The following is a 19,401-nucleotide window of genomic DNA, read 5'->3' on the forward strand; positions in this document are numbered from 1 at the left end:
ATGCAAACCGATCCACCTCCAGGGCCTACCAGGAGAACTGTGTAGAACACCATTGTGCAGCGCTTGATTATTGATGTCTGGCTGTGTGAGGAATACACCAACTCTGTATTGTTGTTGAGCTAAATATCCCAAACCCGTTCCTTGATTTGATGTCCTGAAGGTGGAACCAAGATTTATACTTTCAGTTAGACCAGAATTTGGGGATCATGAGAAGGGGAGAATTCATTTTTTGTGGTGCTGTGGATCCAAGCCAGTACCCTGTGCTTGCTTGCTAGGCGAGTGATCTGCCGCTGTGATACACCCCCAACCCCTTGCGTTTTGTTTTGAGACAAGATCTCACTGTATAGCCTCCATATGTCTCACTGTGTTCCTGGCTGGCCTTGATCTTGCTCTGTAGACCATGCTGGCTTCAAACCCAGAGATCCGCCTGCCTCTGCCTTCCCAGTGCTTGGATTAAAGGAATGAGCCACCATGCCTGGTGTTCCCCTACCCTCTGTTAACTTTCACTTTCTGTGTGTGGGCGTTTCGTGTGCAGGTATGTCTATGTACTGCATTCATGCCTGGAGCCTGGAGAGGCCAGAAGAGAGCATCCTCTGGAACTGGAGTTATAGATAGTTGAGAGCTGTCATGTGGGTGCTGGCGAGGGAACCTGGGTCCTCTGTGAGAGCAGCAAGTGCAGAACCATCTCTCTAGGCCATTTTTCCCAAAGATTTATTTATTTATTTATTTATTTATTTATTTATTTATTTATTTATTTATTTATTTATTTAATACACTGTTGCTGTCTTCAGAAACACCAGAAGGTGGCATCAGATCCCATTACAGATGGTTGTGAGCCACTATGTGGTTGCTGGGATTTGAACTCAGGACCTCTGGAAGAACAGTCAGTGCTCTTAACCACTGAGCCATCTCTCCAGCCCCTCTAAACAGCCCCCATGTTTTTTTTTTTTTTTGGTTCTTTTTTTCGGAGTTGGGGACCGAACCCAGGGCCTTGCGCTTCCTAGGCAAGCGCTCTAACCACTGAGCTAAATCCCCAACCCCATGTTTTTAAAAAATATAATTCTTGACTTTTTTTTGGTTCTTTTTTTCGGAGCTGGGGACCGAACCCAGGGCCTTGCGCTTCCTAGGTAAGCGTTCTACCACTGAGCTAAACCCCAACCCCAATTCTTGACTTTTATGTTTATGATTTGCTTATATGGGTGTGCATGTGACATATGTGCAGTACCCATGGAGGCCAGAAGAGGGCATTGGATCCCCTGGATCTGGAGTTCAAGATGGTTGTGAGCCACCTTGTGGATACTGGAACCAGTCCGGGTTCCCTGCTAGGCAGCTAGTACTCCCAGCCCAGTGCTCCCAGCGACTGAGCTTGCTCTTCAGTCCTGCAGCTTTTTTTTTTTTTTTTTTTTTTGAGTCTTTTGCTTTGTAGTTCATGAGCTTATGACCCCCCTGCCTCAGTCTTATCATTACCAGTGGTTGACACCAGGCCTGGCTACAATAGACGTTCTTGTTGTTAGTGTGTGGGTGTGTAAACACCGCGTGTGGCACAGTGTACATATGGAGGCTAGACGGCAATTTTGTGAGGTCTGTTCTCTCCTTCCACCTTTACATGGGTTTCGAGGACTGAACTCAGGTCCCCAGGTTTGCACGGCAAGCGCCTTTACCCGCTGAGCCATCTTGGCAGCCTAGAGTAGATGTTCTTTAAAGAATTTTCTGGTTCTGTGGTACTACTGAATAGTAAGGAAGGATTGGTTGAGGTGGAATTGTGCCGTCTTGAGCGCTAAGCTCCTGGCGGATCGCCGGAGAATGGCTTAGGAGGCGGGGCCTTGCTGGAGGAAGGCCCAGGAGGCGGGGTCTGGCTGGAGAATGGCTTAGGAGGCGGGGCTGTGCTGCAGTGAACCTGCCTAGATCCCTAGTATGGGGCAGGTCGTCTTGACCCCCTGTCTCTCCCAGAACCGCCATGAGATGCTGGCTGTGGAGCCCATTAACGAACTGCTGAGGGACAAGTGGCGTAAGTTCGGGGCCGTGTCCTTCTACATCAACGTTGTCTCCTATCTGTGTGCCATGGTCATCTTCACCCTCACAGCCTACTATCAGCCACTGGAGGGCACGGTGAGTGCTCGCTGGGGAGATGGGCATGGGAGCAGCCTCTGTGGCAGGGGAGTGAAGACAGCTTGGGGTGGGGAGGAAGATACCCCAGCACCCTGATGGCTGGGAGGAGGAGACTCTGGGGGAGACAGGAGAGGAAGTTGCTGAGGACACAGATGTTTGGGGCAGCGAGGAACTGGTGTTGAGGGCAGGTGAAGACCTGCTGCATCTGCTCCCCCCCTCAGCCACCCTACCCTTACCGTACCACGGTGGACTACCTGAGGCTGGCTGGTGAGGTCATCACGCTCCTCACAGGAGTCCTGTTCTTCTTTACCAGTGTGAGTGCTTGGCCCCAGAGCCAGCTGCCTGCCAAGTTCCCCTTCCTCCTTCTCCTCTTTTCCTCCCTCCTCCTGTTCTCCCTCTTCCACCTTCCCCTCCTTCTTCCTCCTCTCCCTCCCCTCCCCTCCCCCCTCCTACTCCAGTCTGGCTTCTATTCTCTCCCTCACTCTGTTCCCTTCCCTTCTGTCCCTTCCCCGTCCTCCCCCAACTCCTCCTGGCTCCATATTCCTCTCACCGTCTCTTCTCTTCCAGATCAAAGACTTGTTCATGAAGAAATGCCCTGGAGTGAATTCTCTCTTCGTCGATGGCTCCTTCCAGTTGCTCTAGTGAGTAGAAGTCTCGGGGCAAACACTTCTGGGTGAAGGTGGTCATCCAGGTAGTGGGGAGAGCAGATAGGGACGCTATCAGGAATTAATTCATCCAAGTGGGCAGTCATAATCAAACAACTGGGCAAGGTCAAGGTTGATCCATACCATGGAGAGAAAGAATTTTGACCTCTTAACGCTGGTGATTGAATGCTAGTGTCTGCTTGTGATTAAGAATTGTAACACTGGGGGCTGGAGAGATGGCTCATCGGTTAAGAGCACCCGACTACTCTTCCAGAGGTCCTGAGTTCAATTCCCAGCAACCACATGGTGGCTCATAACCATCTGTAAAGAGATCTGATGCCCTCTTCTGGTGTATCTGAAAACAGCTACAGTGTACTTATATATAATAAATGAATAGATCTTTAAAAAGAAAAAAGAATTGTAACACTATGTTTAGTGGGGAGAAGTGCAGCCATCGATTATTGATGTCTGCCTAGGTCACAAAATGTGGGAATCAGTGTATGTGTGCTACATCTTTTCCAACAATGAAATTTAGCCATAAAATCTCCACAGAACTCTGAATCAATCTTTCTTTTCTTTTTTTTTTTTTTACCATTTTCTTTTAATTATCACTTATTCATGTGTATGTATGTTCAGGAGGCGTCATTAGGGTAATCAGATCACCTGGCATTAAAGGCCGTAGTAAGCTGCCTAATACAGGTGCTAGGAATCAAACTTAGGCCCTCTGCAAGGACAGTCAGTGCTCTTAACCACTGAGCCATCTCTCCAGCCCTCTGAATCTTTGTTAAAAATTCCAGAAGGCTTTGGGGTCTTGTAGTGTCTGGACCCAGGTGATGGTGGCATATGCATTTGATCCCAGCACTCAGGAGACAGAGGCAGGTGGATCTCTGTGAGTTTGAGGCCAGCCTGGTCTACATTGCAAGTTCCAAGATAGCCAGAGATACACAATAGAGAGAGCTTGTCAGAAAGCAGAAGGAAATCGAGCGGTTTCATTAACTGAACACCGAGATGCCAAGGCCTCCACTGTTCTCCTCTGGGGTCTTGAAGACACTGGGACTTCTTGGTGCCCCAAAGGGCTTGAGGACAAGTCTCCCTCCTCATTCACCATCTCACCATCCCCTCCCTACTCCACCCTTCTCACCCTCTCTGCTGCCCTGCAGCTTCATCTACTCAGTGCTGGTGGTTGTGTCTGCGGCGCTCTACCTGGCAGGGATCGAGGCCTATCTGGCTGTGATGGTCTTTGCCCTGGTCCTGGGCTGGATGAATGCCCTTTACTTCACCCGTGGGCTGAAGCTGACAGGGACCTACAGCATCATGATTCAGAAGGTTTGCACTGGACTCAGCCTGCCTGTTCTGTGGCCTGACCTGAGGGTGTGGGCATGGGGGACAGTGGGCTCTAGCATGGGGTGGCACAGGGTGGGGCTTGGAGAGAAAGGTGGGACAGGAGTGGAGAGCTGAGAAACCTTTGTGTGCCCTTCCTCCACCATACCCCTAACCAGCCCCTCTCCGGTGTTAGATCCTCTTCAAAGATCTCTTCCGCTTTCTGCTGGTCTACCTGCTTTTTATGATTGGCTATGCCTCAGGTGAGTGTGGGCCTGGGGTGCTGGTGGCAGTAACTAGGGCTATAGGGGAAGCTACCATGGGCTGGAGGAAATGGGTATCCCTGCCTGAGATCCTTATGTGTGGGCCAAGGCCAGCCAAGCTGCGTTCCCCCTCCCAGCAAGCCTGAAAAGTGAAAGGCTCATCATTCCACTTACAGAGGATCGGTCTCAGGTCAGAGAGGCCATGTAAAGCCACAGGTGTCCAAAGGTCAGCGGTCAGTGAGATGCCTCCATGGGTAACAGCGCTTGCTGTCAAGCATGATGACCTGAGTTTGACCTCCATGACCCATAGATTGGAAGGAGATACCTGACTCATGAACTTTGTCCTCTTGTCCCCACATGTGTGCCATGGTGTGTAGATGCTCATGCCCATAGGCACACCCAAGTAAACGAATGTAATGAAAACATTGTTTTAAGCCAGTCAATGCGGAAATGGGATGTGAGCTACTTCTGTGAAGCAAACTGAAGCTGAAACTTACAGGTCAGGTTGGGTACACTAGGTCACAGGTCAGGGCCAGATATAACACAGAGCACACATGCTCCTGTCACTCATTTTTGTGCCCAAAGCAGACATTACTAATGGATCACAGAATGATTTTTTTTTCTGTTGGATGTAGATCAGGTCTCAAAACACATACACTGTTTGGGCATCCACTACACAATTAGATTGCATCGGTGTGTGGATTGAAAAGTGTTCACTATGTTCTCTAGCTGAAGGCAGTGCAGCCTCCCAGACTCCCCTGCTGAGGTCTGCCTCCCTGCCCTGGTGGCTAGTTGCTATCATCTGGGTTTAGCAGGAAAAGATGGTGAGAACAGCTTGGAATTGTTGCAGGCACAGGGGCTCTTAGAGTAGGGCCTTTGGGACTAGCAAGACAGGGCAATTAGTCTTGTGCTTCCACTCTGGCTAGTGTGGAGGGAAGGAGGACCCTGCATGGAGTCTGCAAGTAACAGGCTGTGTTAAGGGCTTCTGGGGACAGATGGGGTCTGGCTATCCTTGTCCTATGAGCTGTAGGATGTAGCAGCATCCTTGACTCCACCCACTGGATGCTGGCACACCCACCCTCCTGTCACTCGAAGGTGCCACATGTGCCCTAAGAGAAAATGATGGGGGCTGGGTAGCTCTAGACTCCATTCTGAAAATCCCTAACTCCTCAGAGAGTTTTGGGAGAGAGCAGTGGCTTGGCTTCCTGCTGGCCGACCGGTGCGTACCCCTCATCCCCATCCAGTGGGGTAGCACCTCTCAGCCTTCCCGCCCCTCCCGCAGCTCTGGTCACCCTCCTGAATCCGTGCACCAACATGAAGGTCTGTAACGAGGACCAGAGCAACTGCACGGTGCCCTCATACCCCGCGTGCCGGGACAGCGAGACCTTCAGCGCCTTCCTACTGGACCTCTTCAAGCTCACCATCGGCATGGGCGACCTGGAGATGCTGAGCAGCGCTAAGTACCCCGTGGTCTTCATTCTCCTGCTGGTTACCTACATCATCCTCACCTTCGTGCTCCTGCTGAACATGCTCATCGCCCTCATGGGTGAGACCGTGGGCCAGGTGTCCAAGGAGAGCAAGCACATCTGGAAGCTGCAGGTGAGGTCGGCCGCTCGGAGTGTTCTTCCACCTTCCATGTTTACCACAGGCTGGTGAGGCCACTGTTTTAGAATGGCCTCATTTCCCCCTCCCCACCCCCCACCCCAGTTTAGTGCCCTTCATTTCAGCTGTGGTGCAATTCAGGGGCCCCAGCTGGCTCCATTCTGCGTGACTTCATGACCTCTGTCAGCACGGAGCATGCTCAGAGAGTCAGCTGTCAGCACTGAGCATGCTCAGAGAGCCTGCTTCTGTTTTCAGTCCCCGTCACATAAATCCCTAAAACAGGGTCATTTATAAAGAATATAGATTCTGGGTAGTGTGGTGGCCCATGCCTTTGATCCCAGCACTTGGGAGGCAGAGGCAGATGAATTTCTGTGAGTTCGAGGCCAGCCTGGTCTACAGAGTGAGTTCCAGAATAGCCAAGGCTGTTACCCAGAGAAACTCTGCCTTTAAAAAAAAATGGAGAATCACTTGGTTCACGGCTTTGGGGGCTGGGAAGTTCAGGTATGGTGTCGTGTCTGCCAAGAGCCCTCTTGCTTCATCTGGCCGTGGTGGAGGGCTTGTGCTGCTCGCAGAGCAGGCCTCTTAGCTTGAGTCTCTTTTCTGGTGCTGCCTCATGGGCGCATACCACAGGCCTCATCTAACCTTAATCTTGGCTACAATGAGTGCCCCACATTTCGAAGCCCATGGACACAGGCATTTGCTCAAGACACAGCAGGCAGCACGGTCATTTTAATGGGTTTTACGCTGAGCCGATGCCCCACCTTGATTCAGAAATGAGACCAGGGGCTGGTGAAGTGCTTGCCACTCAACAAGCAAAAGGACCCGAGTTCGGATCCCCCAAACCATTTTTTTTAAAAGATTTCTTTTATTCATTTCATGTTTATGAGTAGTACACTGTCGCTCTCTTCAGACACACTAGAAAAGGGCATCAGACACTGTTATATATGGTTGTGAGCCACCATGTGGTTGCTGGGAATTAAACTCAGGACCTCTGGAAGAGCAATCAGTGCTCTTAACCACTGAGCCATCTCTCCAGCCCCCCCAAACCATTTTATAAAGCCCATGTTTCAAACCATTTGTGGTAGCTCACTCCTCTATAATCTATAAGATTATATAGAGATATCCCTAGCTTCTATGGTAGGATGGGAGGCTGGGACAGGAGAATTCTGAAGGCAGGCCAGCTAGGCTGGTGTACCAACAGCACACAAGACCGGGTCTCCAACAAGTTGGAAGATGATGGAGCACTAGGTTTAAAACGTCAAAGTGTGTCTGCGGCGCCCCCTTGTGGCGGTTCTCAGCATTCTCCTGGGGGTGGCTTTTATCTGCTTAGTTCCTGGCCCACCGCTCAGGGATGGAGAACCCCTAAGGGGGGTTCTTTGAGATTCTGGGAAACAGACTCTGGGGCCATGTGTATCCACCTGGAAATTCACGGTGCATGTCAAACCCAAGGTTACCCCCACTCTCTGGTCTGCTCATAGCTTTCACACATTGCTACTTCTCTGGGTCCCAGTCGCCCCAGACCACCCTGTTTTCAAAAATGTTAGGGTGAAAAGGTGGAGGGACCCTCCCCAACCCCTTTTAAATTCCAGCTCCTGGCCCTTCTGTGGACGACTGGGGTACGGGCAATGGTAACCTGCCCCTAGGTCTGTTTTGCTTTGCTCTCTCATATTTGGTCCCCTGGAAAAACAGGTTTATAGAGGTTGTTCTAGGCAGGAGGCCCCTGAGGCTGATTTTCCGCCCACCTAGGTCAGCATTCATAAGAACCCACAGCAGTGTACGCATATACCCCAGCATGTAGGAGGTGAAGGTGAGAGAGATGGGTGGTCAAGGCTAGCCACACAAGGAGCTTGAGGCTAGCCTGGGCTACATGAAACCCTGTGTTAATGGGGGGGAAAGTGGGTGGTTAAGGCTAGCCTTAGCTACACAGGGAGTTTGAGGCTAGCTTGGGCTACATGAGACCCTGTCTTAATGGAGAAAAGGGAGTTTATTTGGCCCGTGGTTGATGTCTGCTGGGGAAACTTAGCACCTGTGACCTTCCTCTGGCAGTGGGCCACCACCATCCTGGACATCGAGCGCTCCTTCCCTGTGTTCCTGAGGAAGGCCTTCCGCTCCGGAGAGATGGTGACAGTGGGCAAGAGCTCGGATGGCACTCCAGACCGCAGGTGGTGCTTCAGGTGAGGTCTAGAGGGCCAGGTTCCAGGGAGGACAAGCTAAGGTGCTGGGTGACCCTGGGCAAGTCTCTCAGCCTCAGTCCCTACACCTGTGAGCTGGGCACAATGATGGCCCCACCTCCTTGGGCATATAGAACTTTCAAGCTGGCATTTTATACACGCTGGGATGTGGTGCTGCCTTGAGGCTCTATGGGCCCTCAATGAGGCTGTTGGAGATGGAGCCGGCTCTGCTCCTATGTCTGCCACCTACGGGTGAGGCTCGGTATTGTGGCTGAAATGGGGAGACTGAGAGATGATCAACTTGGGGGCTTGGGACTCCCGAACTCCTCTGCAGAGTGACCCACATTCCAAGTGTGCCCCCTTTTGTCAGAAGGCAAACTGCTCCTTAATAAGGGCTTGCCAGCCAGAGCAGAGTATAGCGTGCCCCTGGGAGACAGGTCCAGTCGCTTTGCTCATCTGTGGAATGGGGTGGTAACAGCACCCCCTCTAGTCTAGTACTGATGCTGTTGCCAGTGTCCTAATCTTTGGAAAGGAAGCCCCGCGAAGCCTGAGTTCCTCATCAGTAAAATGGTACCAGCAAATGCGTCTCCCTTGCTCAGTACAGTATGCAGTTGCTCAACAAATGGAAGTTGTAGGGAAAAAGAACAAAACAATAATGTTAAAATGCACAAATCTGTCCTGGGAGACTGTCACCAGACTTTACTGATGCCCTAATCAAAAGAGGAAATGGTATCAAGGAACACGCCCATCCAGGAATGAGTAATCAGACCGTGGTATATCCATACAGTGGAATATTATTTGGCCGTTAAAAAGATCCAACCCGGGGGTTGGGGATTTAGCTCAGTAGTAGAGCGCTTGCCTAGGAAGCGCAAGGCCCGCAAAGCCCTGGGTTCGGTCCCCAGCTCCGGAAAAAAAAAAAAAAAAAAAAAAAGAACCAAAAAAAAAAAAAAGTTCCAACCCCTGCTACAGTATGGATGGACCTTAAAAACCTGCTAAATGAAAGAAGCCATCCATGAAAGGTCACATGACTTATGGTTCCATTGATAGAAAATGCCCAGAACAAGCAAACCCAAAGCGGCGGTAGGTCACAGAAGCAGGGAGGAGTGAAGAGGGAGCTATTGCGCATGAGCGCTGAGGAGCCTGGGAAACAGTGATGAGAGTTGCCCAGGGTTGCCAATGTAGTTAGTGGGGATGTAGAAAGTGACTGGAGGGGAGATCTGGTTCTCTGAGGAGGGCATGCTTGGAAATGCTGACGCAGAGAGATGACCTGGGGATGGGGCAGGATGTGGCAACACTCCCCTCCCTCACCAAAATCTCCTCTCCACCAGGGTGGACGAGGTGAACTGGTCTCACTGGAACCAGAACCTGGGCATCATTAACGAGGACCCCGGCAAGAGCGAGATCTACCAGTACTATGGCTTCTCCCATACCATGGGGCGCCTCCGCAGGGGTGAGTGTGGCACCAAGGGGAGGGGAGGGGAGGTGGTGGTGAGGAACTGGGGTTGTTTTGAGCAGTTCTATCCACGAATGGGAGGATGGGGGCGCTCCCTGCCGCCGTGGGTTTCCACTGAGGCCTGATAGTGGAGCTGCCTGACAGGAGAGATTCTGCGCAGCCCTGTGGAGGACAAGTCCTTTCTGGTTTTGGGTTTTTTTTTTTTTTTTTTATTAAGCCTTAACCGCAGGAGACATGGAGGTAACCAGGCCCCCAGGCCCCACAGCCTTCAACCTTTATTCCTCCCTATACGCACTGGGGCAGGCATCTTGACTTCTTTGGATCCACTTCTCTGAATCCATTTTCACCTCCATAAAGCGCGCACAATACCCTCCAATACTTCTTTCAGTGAGTTACCGCGGAGTGCTCAGCACACAGTGGTGCACAATGCTTGCACGGTCTGCTGACCCTCCCCCTGTATTCATTGCCAGATCGCTGGTCCTCAGTGGTGCCCCGCGTGGTGGAGCTGAACAAGAACTCAGGCACAGATGAAGTGGTGGTCCCCCTGGATAACCTAGGGAACCCCAACTGTGACGGCCACCAGCAAGGTTATGCTCCCAAGTGGAGGGCGGAGGACGCACCACTGTAGGGGCCATGCCAGGGCTGGGGTCAATGGCCCAGGCTTGGCCCTTGCTCCCACCTACATTTCAGCATCTGTCCTGTGTCTTCCCACACCCACACGTGACCTCGGAGGTGAGGGCCTCTGTGGAGACTCTGGGGAGGCCCCAGGACCCTCTGGTCCCCACAAAGACTTTTGCTCTTATTTCTACTCCTCCCCACATGGGGGACGGGGCTCCTGGCCACCTGTCTCACTCCCATGGAGTCACCTAAGCCAGCTCAGGGCCCCTCCACTCACAGGGCTCAGGCCCCTGTCCCTCTTGTGCACTATTTATTGCTCTCCTCAGGAAAATGACATCACAGGAGTCTACCTGCAGCTGGAACCTGGCCAGGGCTGAGGCTCATGCAGGGACACTGCAGCCCTGACCCGCTGCAGATCTGACCTGCTGCAGCCCGGGCTAGGGTGGGTCTTCTGTACTTTGTAGAGATCGGGGCTGTTGGTGCTCAATAAATGTTTGTTTATTCTCGGTGGACACAGTGGGCGTGAGGTCAGAAGTGGGAGAGAGAGGCAGGCGCACAAGACATCAAGGGTCCTGGGAGAACTGCACAACTCTAGATGAGAATCAGCATCAGAGGGGTTGGGGATTTAGCTCAGTGGTAGAGCGCTTGCCTAGGAAGCGCAAGGCCCTGGGTTCGGTCCCCAGCTCCGAAAAAGAGAATCAGCATCAGAGTGTGGGTGCCAGGGGAAAGGCTGCTGGTGGTGGTGATGGTCCCAGTAAACTCCATGGAGGTAGAGGGTGTGGTCCTGGTGAGAGGAGCAGAACTGATGGGGGTGGAGGGTGGGATGCTGGTGGAGGTGGGGGAGGGTGGGATGCTGGTGGAGGTGGGGGAGGGTGGGATGCTGGTGGAGGTGGGAGGGTGGGATGCTGGTGGAGGTGGGAGGGTGGGATGCTGGTGGAGGTGGGGGAGGGTGGGATGCTGGTGGAGGTGGAGGAGGGTGGGATGTGTGAGATGTTTGAGAGGTGAGTAGGATGGAGTGGTGCTATGGGAGGCAGGAATGAGGACTGTGACTCTCTAGGGAGTCACAGTGCTGGTCAGGGACAAGGGACACTGATAGGAGCAGTGATGCTGGTGACAGAGAAGCATTGGTTGGTGCTGGTGGGACACTGTGCTCTCCAGGCACAGGGAGAGGTCCCCACACATTTGCAGCCTGTCTACGGAGGAGTCTGGCCGATGTCCCCTCTGACCTCCCAGCTCAGGCGAGTGCCTCCCATCCTCCTGCATCAGCCACAGGGAGCACTGATGTCTTAGGAGGTGGCTGCAGTGGACAGAGCTGGAGCCCCAGACAGACCGGCTTCCCCCTCTTCCTAACCTTTGGCCATGGCGGCTTGTGCTGGGGAGTGCCATGTGGTCTCTTACCCCTCTGTCCTTGTCAGAAGAATGAGGAAACCAACCAGTCCTGGCCAGTGTCCTGCTGAAGCCAGGCCTTCACCATCCTTCTAGAGGACCCACCTCCCCTTCTGCCTGTGGACCCCCTGGGGCTCTCTAACAGCCCGGCTCCCCTGGATGCCTTGCAGCCACTGTACACACACACACACACACACACACACACACACACACACACACACACACACACACACACTTTGGGTGTCATGCCAGGTTTGAGCCCAGGCAGGGTGACCAGCCTGGCCGAACCTCCCCAGAACCACAGGGCAGCGCTGGAAGGGCAGATGACCAAACAGGGGTCTTTCCCTTGAGCTGGGCTTTGGGGCAGAAGCAGCTGGGGCAGGTGAGGACCTGAGTGGGTGGGGGTGGGGTGGGAGGAGAGGGACAGGACAGGACAGAAGTGACAGTTTACTGTCCTCCTTCCTTGACTGGCGTGGAAACACCTGCACACTTAAGCCCAAGCTCTGGGCTTGCTCTTTGGACAGAAGGCAAGATGGCACCTGGCTATCCCCTGAAGGTAGGTTCTAGAGACACAGGGAGGGCCCTGTCCATCTTGGGTGCTCCCGATTTGGAACAGTGAAGAATGTGTGGGAGAAGGTTCCAGACGGCTCTCCTTTCAGAGCAGAGAACTGGGATCTAGCCTTGCGTCAGGAACTTTTGGAGTCCTTGGGGCACTGTCATAAGCCTCCATTTCCCTGGTTGAGGGATGAATGGATAAAGAAGTACGCCTTTATGATGGACTATATTTTGGTCACTATAAGGGATGAAGATACTGTAACTCCTTGGGATTCCTCCAAAGAGACAGGACGGTGGCTGTAGTGGCCACACACAGTTGTGTGGGTTCAGGCATCCAGTGAACAAAAACAGTGTTTACCATCCCAGATGCCAGGAAATCCTGAGTCACTGCACCAACGCAGTTAATTCCAGGACAGATTCATTTGCAATTTCCATTTCATCCAGGTGAGACCCTTCAGGGGCGCAGGCACTCCCACATGCATACCGGCTTCCGGCAGGGACACAATGTATCCAGATCCAGGTGCCTCCAGAGCACAGAAGGGGATGCCTCTGCCTCTGTCTCCTACGCGTGCTGTGGATCCCCTCAGCCTAGCCTGTGCTCTGAGGTATTAGCCAAGATTGTGTCGTGTTTCTTACACGGCGGCCAATCAGCGGACAGGAAGCAGTGAATGGCCTGGTGACTCTTAATGGGTCAAAGCAGTGTGGGAAAGGAGAAGGGGGTGGTGGGGAGAGTCCAGAGAGCCTGTGGTATGCTACAGTCCTTTTCCCAGGTGACCTTCAGCGATGTCACCAAGAAAGGCTATGTTTCATTTAGGGGACATTAAAGGATCTTTTTTTTTTTTCTTTAACCAGACGTGGTGGTACAAGCCTTGAGGCAGGGGCAGACCGAGTTCTGTGACCTGGAGGCCAACCTGGTCTGTCTATTGAGACTTATCAATCAAAAAGGGTTCAAGTTTACGTAATGAGTTCAAGGCAACCCTGGGCTACATGAGGCCCTGTTTGAACTGGGAAAAAAAGCCCAGTGATGTTTTACACCCCACCCCCAACTACCCCCCCTTCTCCCAGCTGAAGCACTCTGGTTCCTCCAGCCTCTCCCGCCAGCAGCCAAGGATTCTCCCTTGTGGTGTGCTCTCCATGAACTGGATCCTGGGCTCAGTGCCTGCCAGACTGAACTGTCCTAACGGTTAGAACATGATCAACACCACACCTGGTCCCACGGCTTACTTATAAATGCCAGTTTGCCAAGCATGGTCCCCAACTCGGGATGGTTCTGCTTAAAATTTTCGGATTTCACAGTGGTGTGAAAGTGATTCACCTGGGTTGGGGCCATTCTGTGAATTTCGTTCCCACCCCCACCCCCTGAAGCTAGTGATCTATGGGACACTATCTTTTGGGGCAGGGAGAACGAGAGAGCCAAAGCTCCTATCCCCTGCGTATTGCATCACCAAGCTGGCAAGCTCTGAGAATTAGTTGTTTCACTAGGAATGTGTAACCAGCGATGGCCTTTGATGACACCTCTGGGCACGTAGCATCGATATGACATCATAATTCATAAATTAGTTTATGACTGTAATGTAGACCTGCTTTCCCCAACCTGGAGCTCATGCCATTTCTCTAGTGCTGGGGTGGAATCTAGGGACTCAAGCATGCTAGGCAAGCACTTTGTCACCAAGCTGCACCCCACCCTTTCCATGCTTTGAACAAAGTGCAGGGGTGTCTGTTCAGGAACCTCAGCTCCGTGAACTCTTGTATCTCCAGGGTTCCAGTGCCTGCTCTGCAGGGGTCTCTAGAGCTTTTCATAGATGGTATAATCCCACCTTTGCTAACAGACCCCTTCTGGATTCTGTCACCCCATTTAAATCTTGTGGGGAGTCTTATAAAGTTGGCACTCTTAATTTTATTATTATTATTTTTTTTATGTACGAATGTCTTCACGTTACCATGGGCATGCAGTGTCTGAAGAGGCCAGAAGAGGGCGCAGATCCCCTGGAACTGGAGTTACAGACTGCTAAACTGACTTGTGTGTGTCTTGTGACACAGGTGGACTGGGATCTAGGGTCACTGAGCCATCCATCTCACCAGACCTTTTAAAATAAAATTTATCGTGTGTGTGTTGGGGGTGGGGTACACACGCCATGATGTCAGAAGACAATCAGTTCCTCCCTCTACTACGTGGACACTGAGGATTGAACTCAAATAACCTAAAAGGCAACGCTGAGCCATCTCTCTGGCCTAAGCTGGTAGCCCTAATGCTCCCCAGAAGGAGTAGACACTTTCTCGGCTGTATGTGACAAGATGTCTGAGTATGAATCGGTGTCTGAGTCCTGCTGGGCTGCTCAGATCAGCCTCGAGCTTGCTCGGGCTGGCTGCAAACCAGCGCCCTAACTCAGCCTCCCAATTCACAGAGTGGCCCATCTGAGGAAAACGACCATGCAGGACTGGCTTCAGGCATGGCTGGATCCAGGGGCTCCGGCTTCATCTGAGCCTCAGCCGCCGCTGATTTTATGTGGGTTTTGTCCCATTTAGGACTTCCCAGGTAATGGCCCACGAGGCTGGCAACTTGATCCACCCAGGGCTGCCTCTTACTGTCCTATCCTAAGCCACTCTCGGCGTGGGGGGGGGGGGTGCAGAATGCTCTCTCATTGGTCAGACCTAGTTTTTGGCTAGAGTCACTTTTCCCCTCAAGGCAGGACTAGCCATCTCCACCACCCCCAGGAAAGTTAGCCAGTACCACGTGTGCTAGGTTGCAGCACAGCTTTTCCCTTTATTTTTATGTTTTAGTTCTGCCTCGTATCCCAGGCTGGCCTCGAACTCTCAATCCTGCCTCCACCTCCCAAGTGCAGGTACAGCAGGTGTGTGACATCACGCCCCATTTCTAGTCCAAGACCCTGGCTTACTTAGTCCTGCTGCAAGCAGAGCTTAATTTTCAACACCAGGCTTAACCATGTGATATGTGTTGGCCAATGGGATGTGAGCAGACCTTCGTGACCCGCCTTAAGGCAAGGATGAGTGACAGGCTGGTGAACAGTCACGTGGCCAGGGCAACTGCTGCGCTCACAGAAAAACCCACAGATGCCTGAGGAATGAACAAGTTTAGATACTGCTGAGTTCTCGTGGTTTTTTAAAAAGTGATTTATTTTTATCATTGTTGTCCCCGCAGTGCCCATGGGGGCCAGAAGAGGGTCTGCAACAGGAATTACAGACGGTGGTGAGCCGCGTGGATGTGGGAACCGAACCCATCTCCTCTGAAAGGGCAGCCAGTGCTCTTAACCACTGAGCCAGGTCTGCAGCACGTTGGTTGGTTGGGTTGTTTTAAATAGTGCAGTCAGCTACAGTTACTGGATACAGAACCCAGACAAGCCCCAGCCAGAACTCTATAATGCCAGGACCCTCGCCAGGGCCACCAGCAGTGAAGGTGAGATTTGAACCCAGCACTGCGTGCTCATGGCCTCTGCCTCCCCAGGTTGCTTCTGCATGGGGACGCTGTCAGCTGTCACTGAGGTGACCCCCCTCCCCTTCAGGGACCTCTGCTTTTCTGGAGGGATTCATTTGGGGTACAGCATGTGTGACGAACACTGTCCCCCAAGGTTTAAAGATTTCTAGAAAATAACGGATACATTGGCGACCAAAGCAAAGGGGTCAAGAGAGGCTTTACCTCTTCAGGATCCTCACTGTTTAGAGGAGTGCTGGGTGTCTAAACTCGAACTCCCAGAGTGGGTGATGTGACCTCCATGCCAGGCCTGTGGCTCCCGTGGGTGGGCGATCAGTTTCCCCTCTGTGCCTTTACCTCTACTCTGGCCCCCGAAAGCATGTCCTTGAGAGCTGGGTACCTCCTGACCCTTTTATTTTTGAGGATCCTGGAGTCCATGGGGATAATGAGGTCTGGGGATCTCCTAAAAGGGAGGTTGGGAGGTAAGAGGATGGGAGAACTGTGGCCAGCAGAGACCCACACCTTAGGGAGCAGTGTGACCTTGTTAGAGTGGGTGTGGCCTTGTTAGAGTGGGTGTGGTCTTACTGGGGTGGGTGTGGCCTTATCAGAGTAGGTGTTGTCTTGCTTGGGTGGGTGTGACCTTGCTGGAGTAGGTGTGGCCTTGCTGGGGTGGGTGTGGCCTTGTCAGAGTAGCTGTTGTCTTGCTCCGGTGGGTGTGGCCTTGCTTGGGGTGTGGCCTTGTTGGAGGAAGTGTGGCACTGACTGGTGGGTTCTGGGAAGTCTAGAGCCGATGCCTGGCCTACTCTTGCCCTTTCTCTGCCTGCGGATCACGATGTAGCTCTCTTACTTCTCCAGTACCATGTCTGACAGCTGCCGCGCTCCCTGCCACGATGATAATGGACAAAGCCTCTGAAATTGTAAGCCAGCCCCATCCCCCCCATTCCCCTCCCCCTGCTAAATACTCTCCCTTTATAATGCTGTGGTAGAGACCAAGACAATGATTAAAAGCGTAGAAGGCCTCCGATGGCACCACTGAGCTCCTGATGGCTCAGCCAACCCTTAGGCTACCCTGCCCTTAAGGTGTTCCGTGATCTGAGAGGATGTATTTTCTGCTCTTAGTGAGTGAAGCCAAAGTTTCTGTCACTCACTATGTAGGTAGGAAGCATGGTGCCTTAAGTCCCATTTTACAGAGAAAGCCAAATGATAGAAACCACTCCAGGGTATACACAGTGAGGATGTGACAGAGGCAGGACTCGAACCTGAGCTTTGTCTTATTACCGGGCTCACTCTTTAGTAGCCTTCTTGGGAGCTTGGTGGGGGGGAACCCAGAGCTTGTAAGCAGGTGCTGTACCGAGCAGGATCTCCAGCCCCACAAAAATGTTTTTTAAACTTAGTCTCTCTCGGACCTCTACAAAGGTGTCGAAGTTTACAGCAACCAGTGCGTTGCTAACTTTCCCAAGTGGCCATAATTGGGGTCAGCATTTGTCACACCTGGGGCCTCTGAGCAAAGGCCTAAGGAACACCTGGAACCCTGGACTTGGCTGCAGCCCGTGTTCTGTGAGAAGGTGGCCTAGTTTCTGGAGGGTTTAGGATCAAATTCCCAGTGATCAAGGGCAAACTGTCTTCCCTCCCCGGGCCTCAGTTTTCTCTTCAAAATTGTTTTCATTTGGGTGTGCTAGGACATACCTGTGATCTCAGGACTTGGCCGCTCAGGCAGGAGGACGAGTTCAAGGCCAGGCTATGTAGTGAGCTCCCTCCTGCCTCGAACAACCAGAGTGGTCATCCTTCCTTCCTGATAGGGTACAGTGGAGTCACCTGAAGCCAGGACCCCTGACCACAGCTGGATTCAAATCTTTACTCCACCACAGTGCGTTAATGCTGCGTTACAACTAGGGAAACTGAGGCCCAGGAAGAAGGCACTCTCCTCCAATGCAGCACAAAGGGAGTTTCCTGAGCCTTGGACTTCAATAGAAAAAAAAACAACAAAACAAAACCTTAAGTTCAGATGTTGACAGAATAGTGGGCTAATATGGTAAAGGGTATCTAGCCTGCAGGACTCGTCAGAGCCTTTAATGTACCAGTGTGATCTATGTCTTTAGGGTGCAGTTTCTTTTGGGCAGGGCTGGGGGTGGAGTCTAAGGTGTCAGATCTGCTGTCTGTCCCACTCTGGCTGGCCCAATCTGGTAAGATGCAGAAGTCGCCCCCTGGTGGCTCTACCACTGTAGCCAGGAATGGTACCACATGCCCGTCCACCTGCTCAGCCTGGAGACATGGGATCCCAAGATAGTACAGGGAGAGAGCTCTTGGCATGCAGAACAGAGACAGCAGCAGCTGGGGTAGGAGAGGGTGGAGGAGGCTGCTATTACCTTGGCTGCCCAGCATCCAGCCCCGACCATGCAAGCCAGCCTTTTATGCTGAAGGCAGATAAAACCCACAGCCTGTTTGTTGCCCCCAGCCTTGCACAGAGCGGCTAGGAGTCTGGAGGGGAGGGAATGGGAGAGCCACTCAGCAGCTCAGGAGCTTCACCTGTGCAGAGCGCTCTGCGTAGTCCCCGAGCCTCCGACTGTGGGTGGGTCACCTTCCGTCACGTTGGTGACCATACCTGTCCCGAGGCTGTCCTGTCTGGTTGTGAAAGGGTCATTGTGAAAGTACGGCTCAGTGCCACGGCATCCAGAATGCTCTTTGGGTCAGTCACCTCAGCTCCCAGAGGGGAAACTGAGGCTTAGGGAGAAGCAACCCAGCCTTGGGGCAGATTGCTCTGTGGGCTCGGAGGCCTAGCTCATGCCCTGAGGGGTGCTCTGAACTCAGACCCAGCTGATAGCAGGGTGGTCTGCTCTGTCACCACTCCTGATGTCCCTGATGGTTTTTACTGGTCATTGGCAGAAAGCCTTCTTCAGAGCAGCTCAGTGTAGCCAAGGGGCTCAGCTCTCTGTCCATCTGTCTGCTACGCCTGTCTCGGCTCTGAGTGTCCCACTGGCTTTGGTTTTAGGCAGTGTGTGGGTGCTGTTGTTTTCCTTGGGTCCTTGTGTTTGCTCTGGGAAATGGGTGTGATCTCATCCCTCATCTGATGGGGCCACCAAGGTCACCATGTCACCTGCTGATTCTCTACTGTGACTTTGCCCTGGTCTCCCATACCCCACAGGCAGAGGTGCCTGGCTCATGAACTTCACACAGAAAAACCTGGTCTTGCCCACACATGGATACTGAGTCTCCATTTCCTGAGCAGACCAGGGGTGGCTGCAAGGTTTCGGGAGTCTGTGGCCCCAGCCAAGGGCCTGGTTGAACTAGAAAGTCCTGGATGGAGCGAGCAGTGTTCTACCTCTGGTCAGGGTTCTGTATGGGGCAGGGGGGGTTGCCTCAGATTGGAGTCCCTGAATTTCCCCAGCACAGAGGTGTGGAGGTTGGGGTTGGAGGGCAGAGTACAAGGAAGCCCTTGTGCTGAGGGGGTGGGACCCCTATTCCAAGCTGCCAATCTGCTGGGCACTCTGACTCCTGCAGGTCTGGTAGGACAGGTGTGCTCTGCACCCTGCAGGTCTGGTAGGACAGGTGTGCTCTGCACCCTGCAGGTCTGGTAGGACAGGTGTGCTCTGCTCCCCTGCAGGTGGTAGGACAGGTGTGCTCTGCACCCTGCAGATGGTAGGACAGGTGTGCTCTTGGCTTTCTCCATGGGGGTAACTGGCTCACAGGAGTGTAAGCTCAGGCTGATTTCCCACCTTACAAGGATGTTGTGAGTTTCTGGGAGGTACTAGTCCCTGGTGAATGACAAGCTCCAATGACAGGACTAGCAAGCGTATGGGTATATGCCAGGTGTCAGCCTGCATGATCCATGCTGGCCAGGACGATGGCAAGC

General features: G+C 52.7%; 1 protein-coding gene across 2 annotated transcripts in view; it reads left to right on the plus strand.

The window, feature by feature from the left end:
* Trpv4 (transient receptor potential cation channel, subfamily V, member 4) overlaps window positions 1-10,692 on the plus strand; it is a 38,983-nt gene extending 28,291 nt beyond the window's left edge. For both annotated transcript variants that reach the window (XM_006249466.3, NM_023970.1), the window contains exons 8-16: window positions 1,951-2,109; window positions 2,331-2,423; window positions 2,677-2,750; window positions 3,914-4,079; window positions 4,270-4,336; window positions 5,619-5,935; window positions 7,985-8,112; window positions 9,438-9,559; window positions 10,033-10,692. In XM_006249466.3, coding sequence (XP_006249528.1) covers window positions 1,951-2,109; window positions 2,331-2,423; window positions 2,677-2,750; window positions 3,914-4,079; window positions 4,270-4,336; window positions 5,619-5,935; window positions 7,985-8,112; window positions 9,438-9,559; window positions 10,033-10,190 — 1,284 coding nt within the window. In that variant the 3' untranslated portion in view covers window positions 10,191-10,692. The remainder of the gene's footprint in view (window positions 1-1,950; window positions 2,110-2,330; window positions 2,424-2,676; window positions 2,751-3,913; window positions 4,080-4,269; window positions 4,337-5,618; window positions 5,936-7,984; window positions 8,113-9,437; window positions 9,560-10,032) is intronic.
* The last annotated feature ends 8,709 nt before the right edge of the window (window positions 10,693-19,401 follow it).

Source organism: Rattus norvegicus, chromosome 12 (assembly GCF_036323735.1).
Source record: "Rattus norvegicus strain BN/NHsdMcwi chromosome 12, GRCr8, whole genome shotgun sequence".
Classification (NCBI taxonomy): domain Eukaryota; kingdom Metazoa; phylum Chordata; class Mammalia; order Rodentia; family Muridae; genus Rattus; species Rattus norvegicus.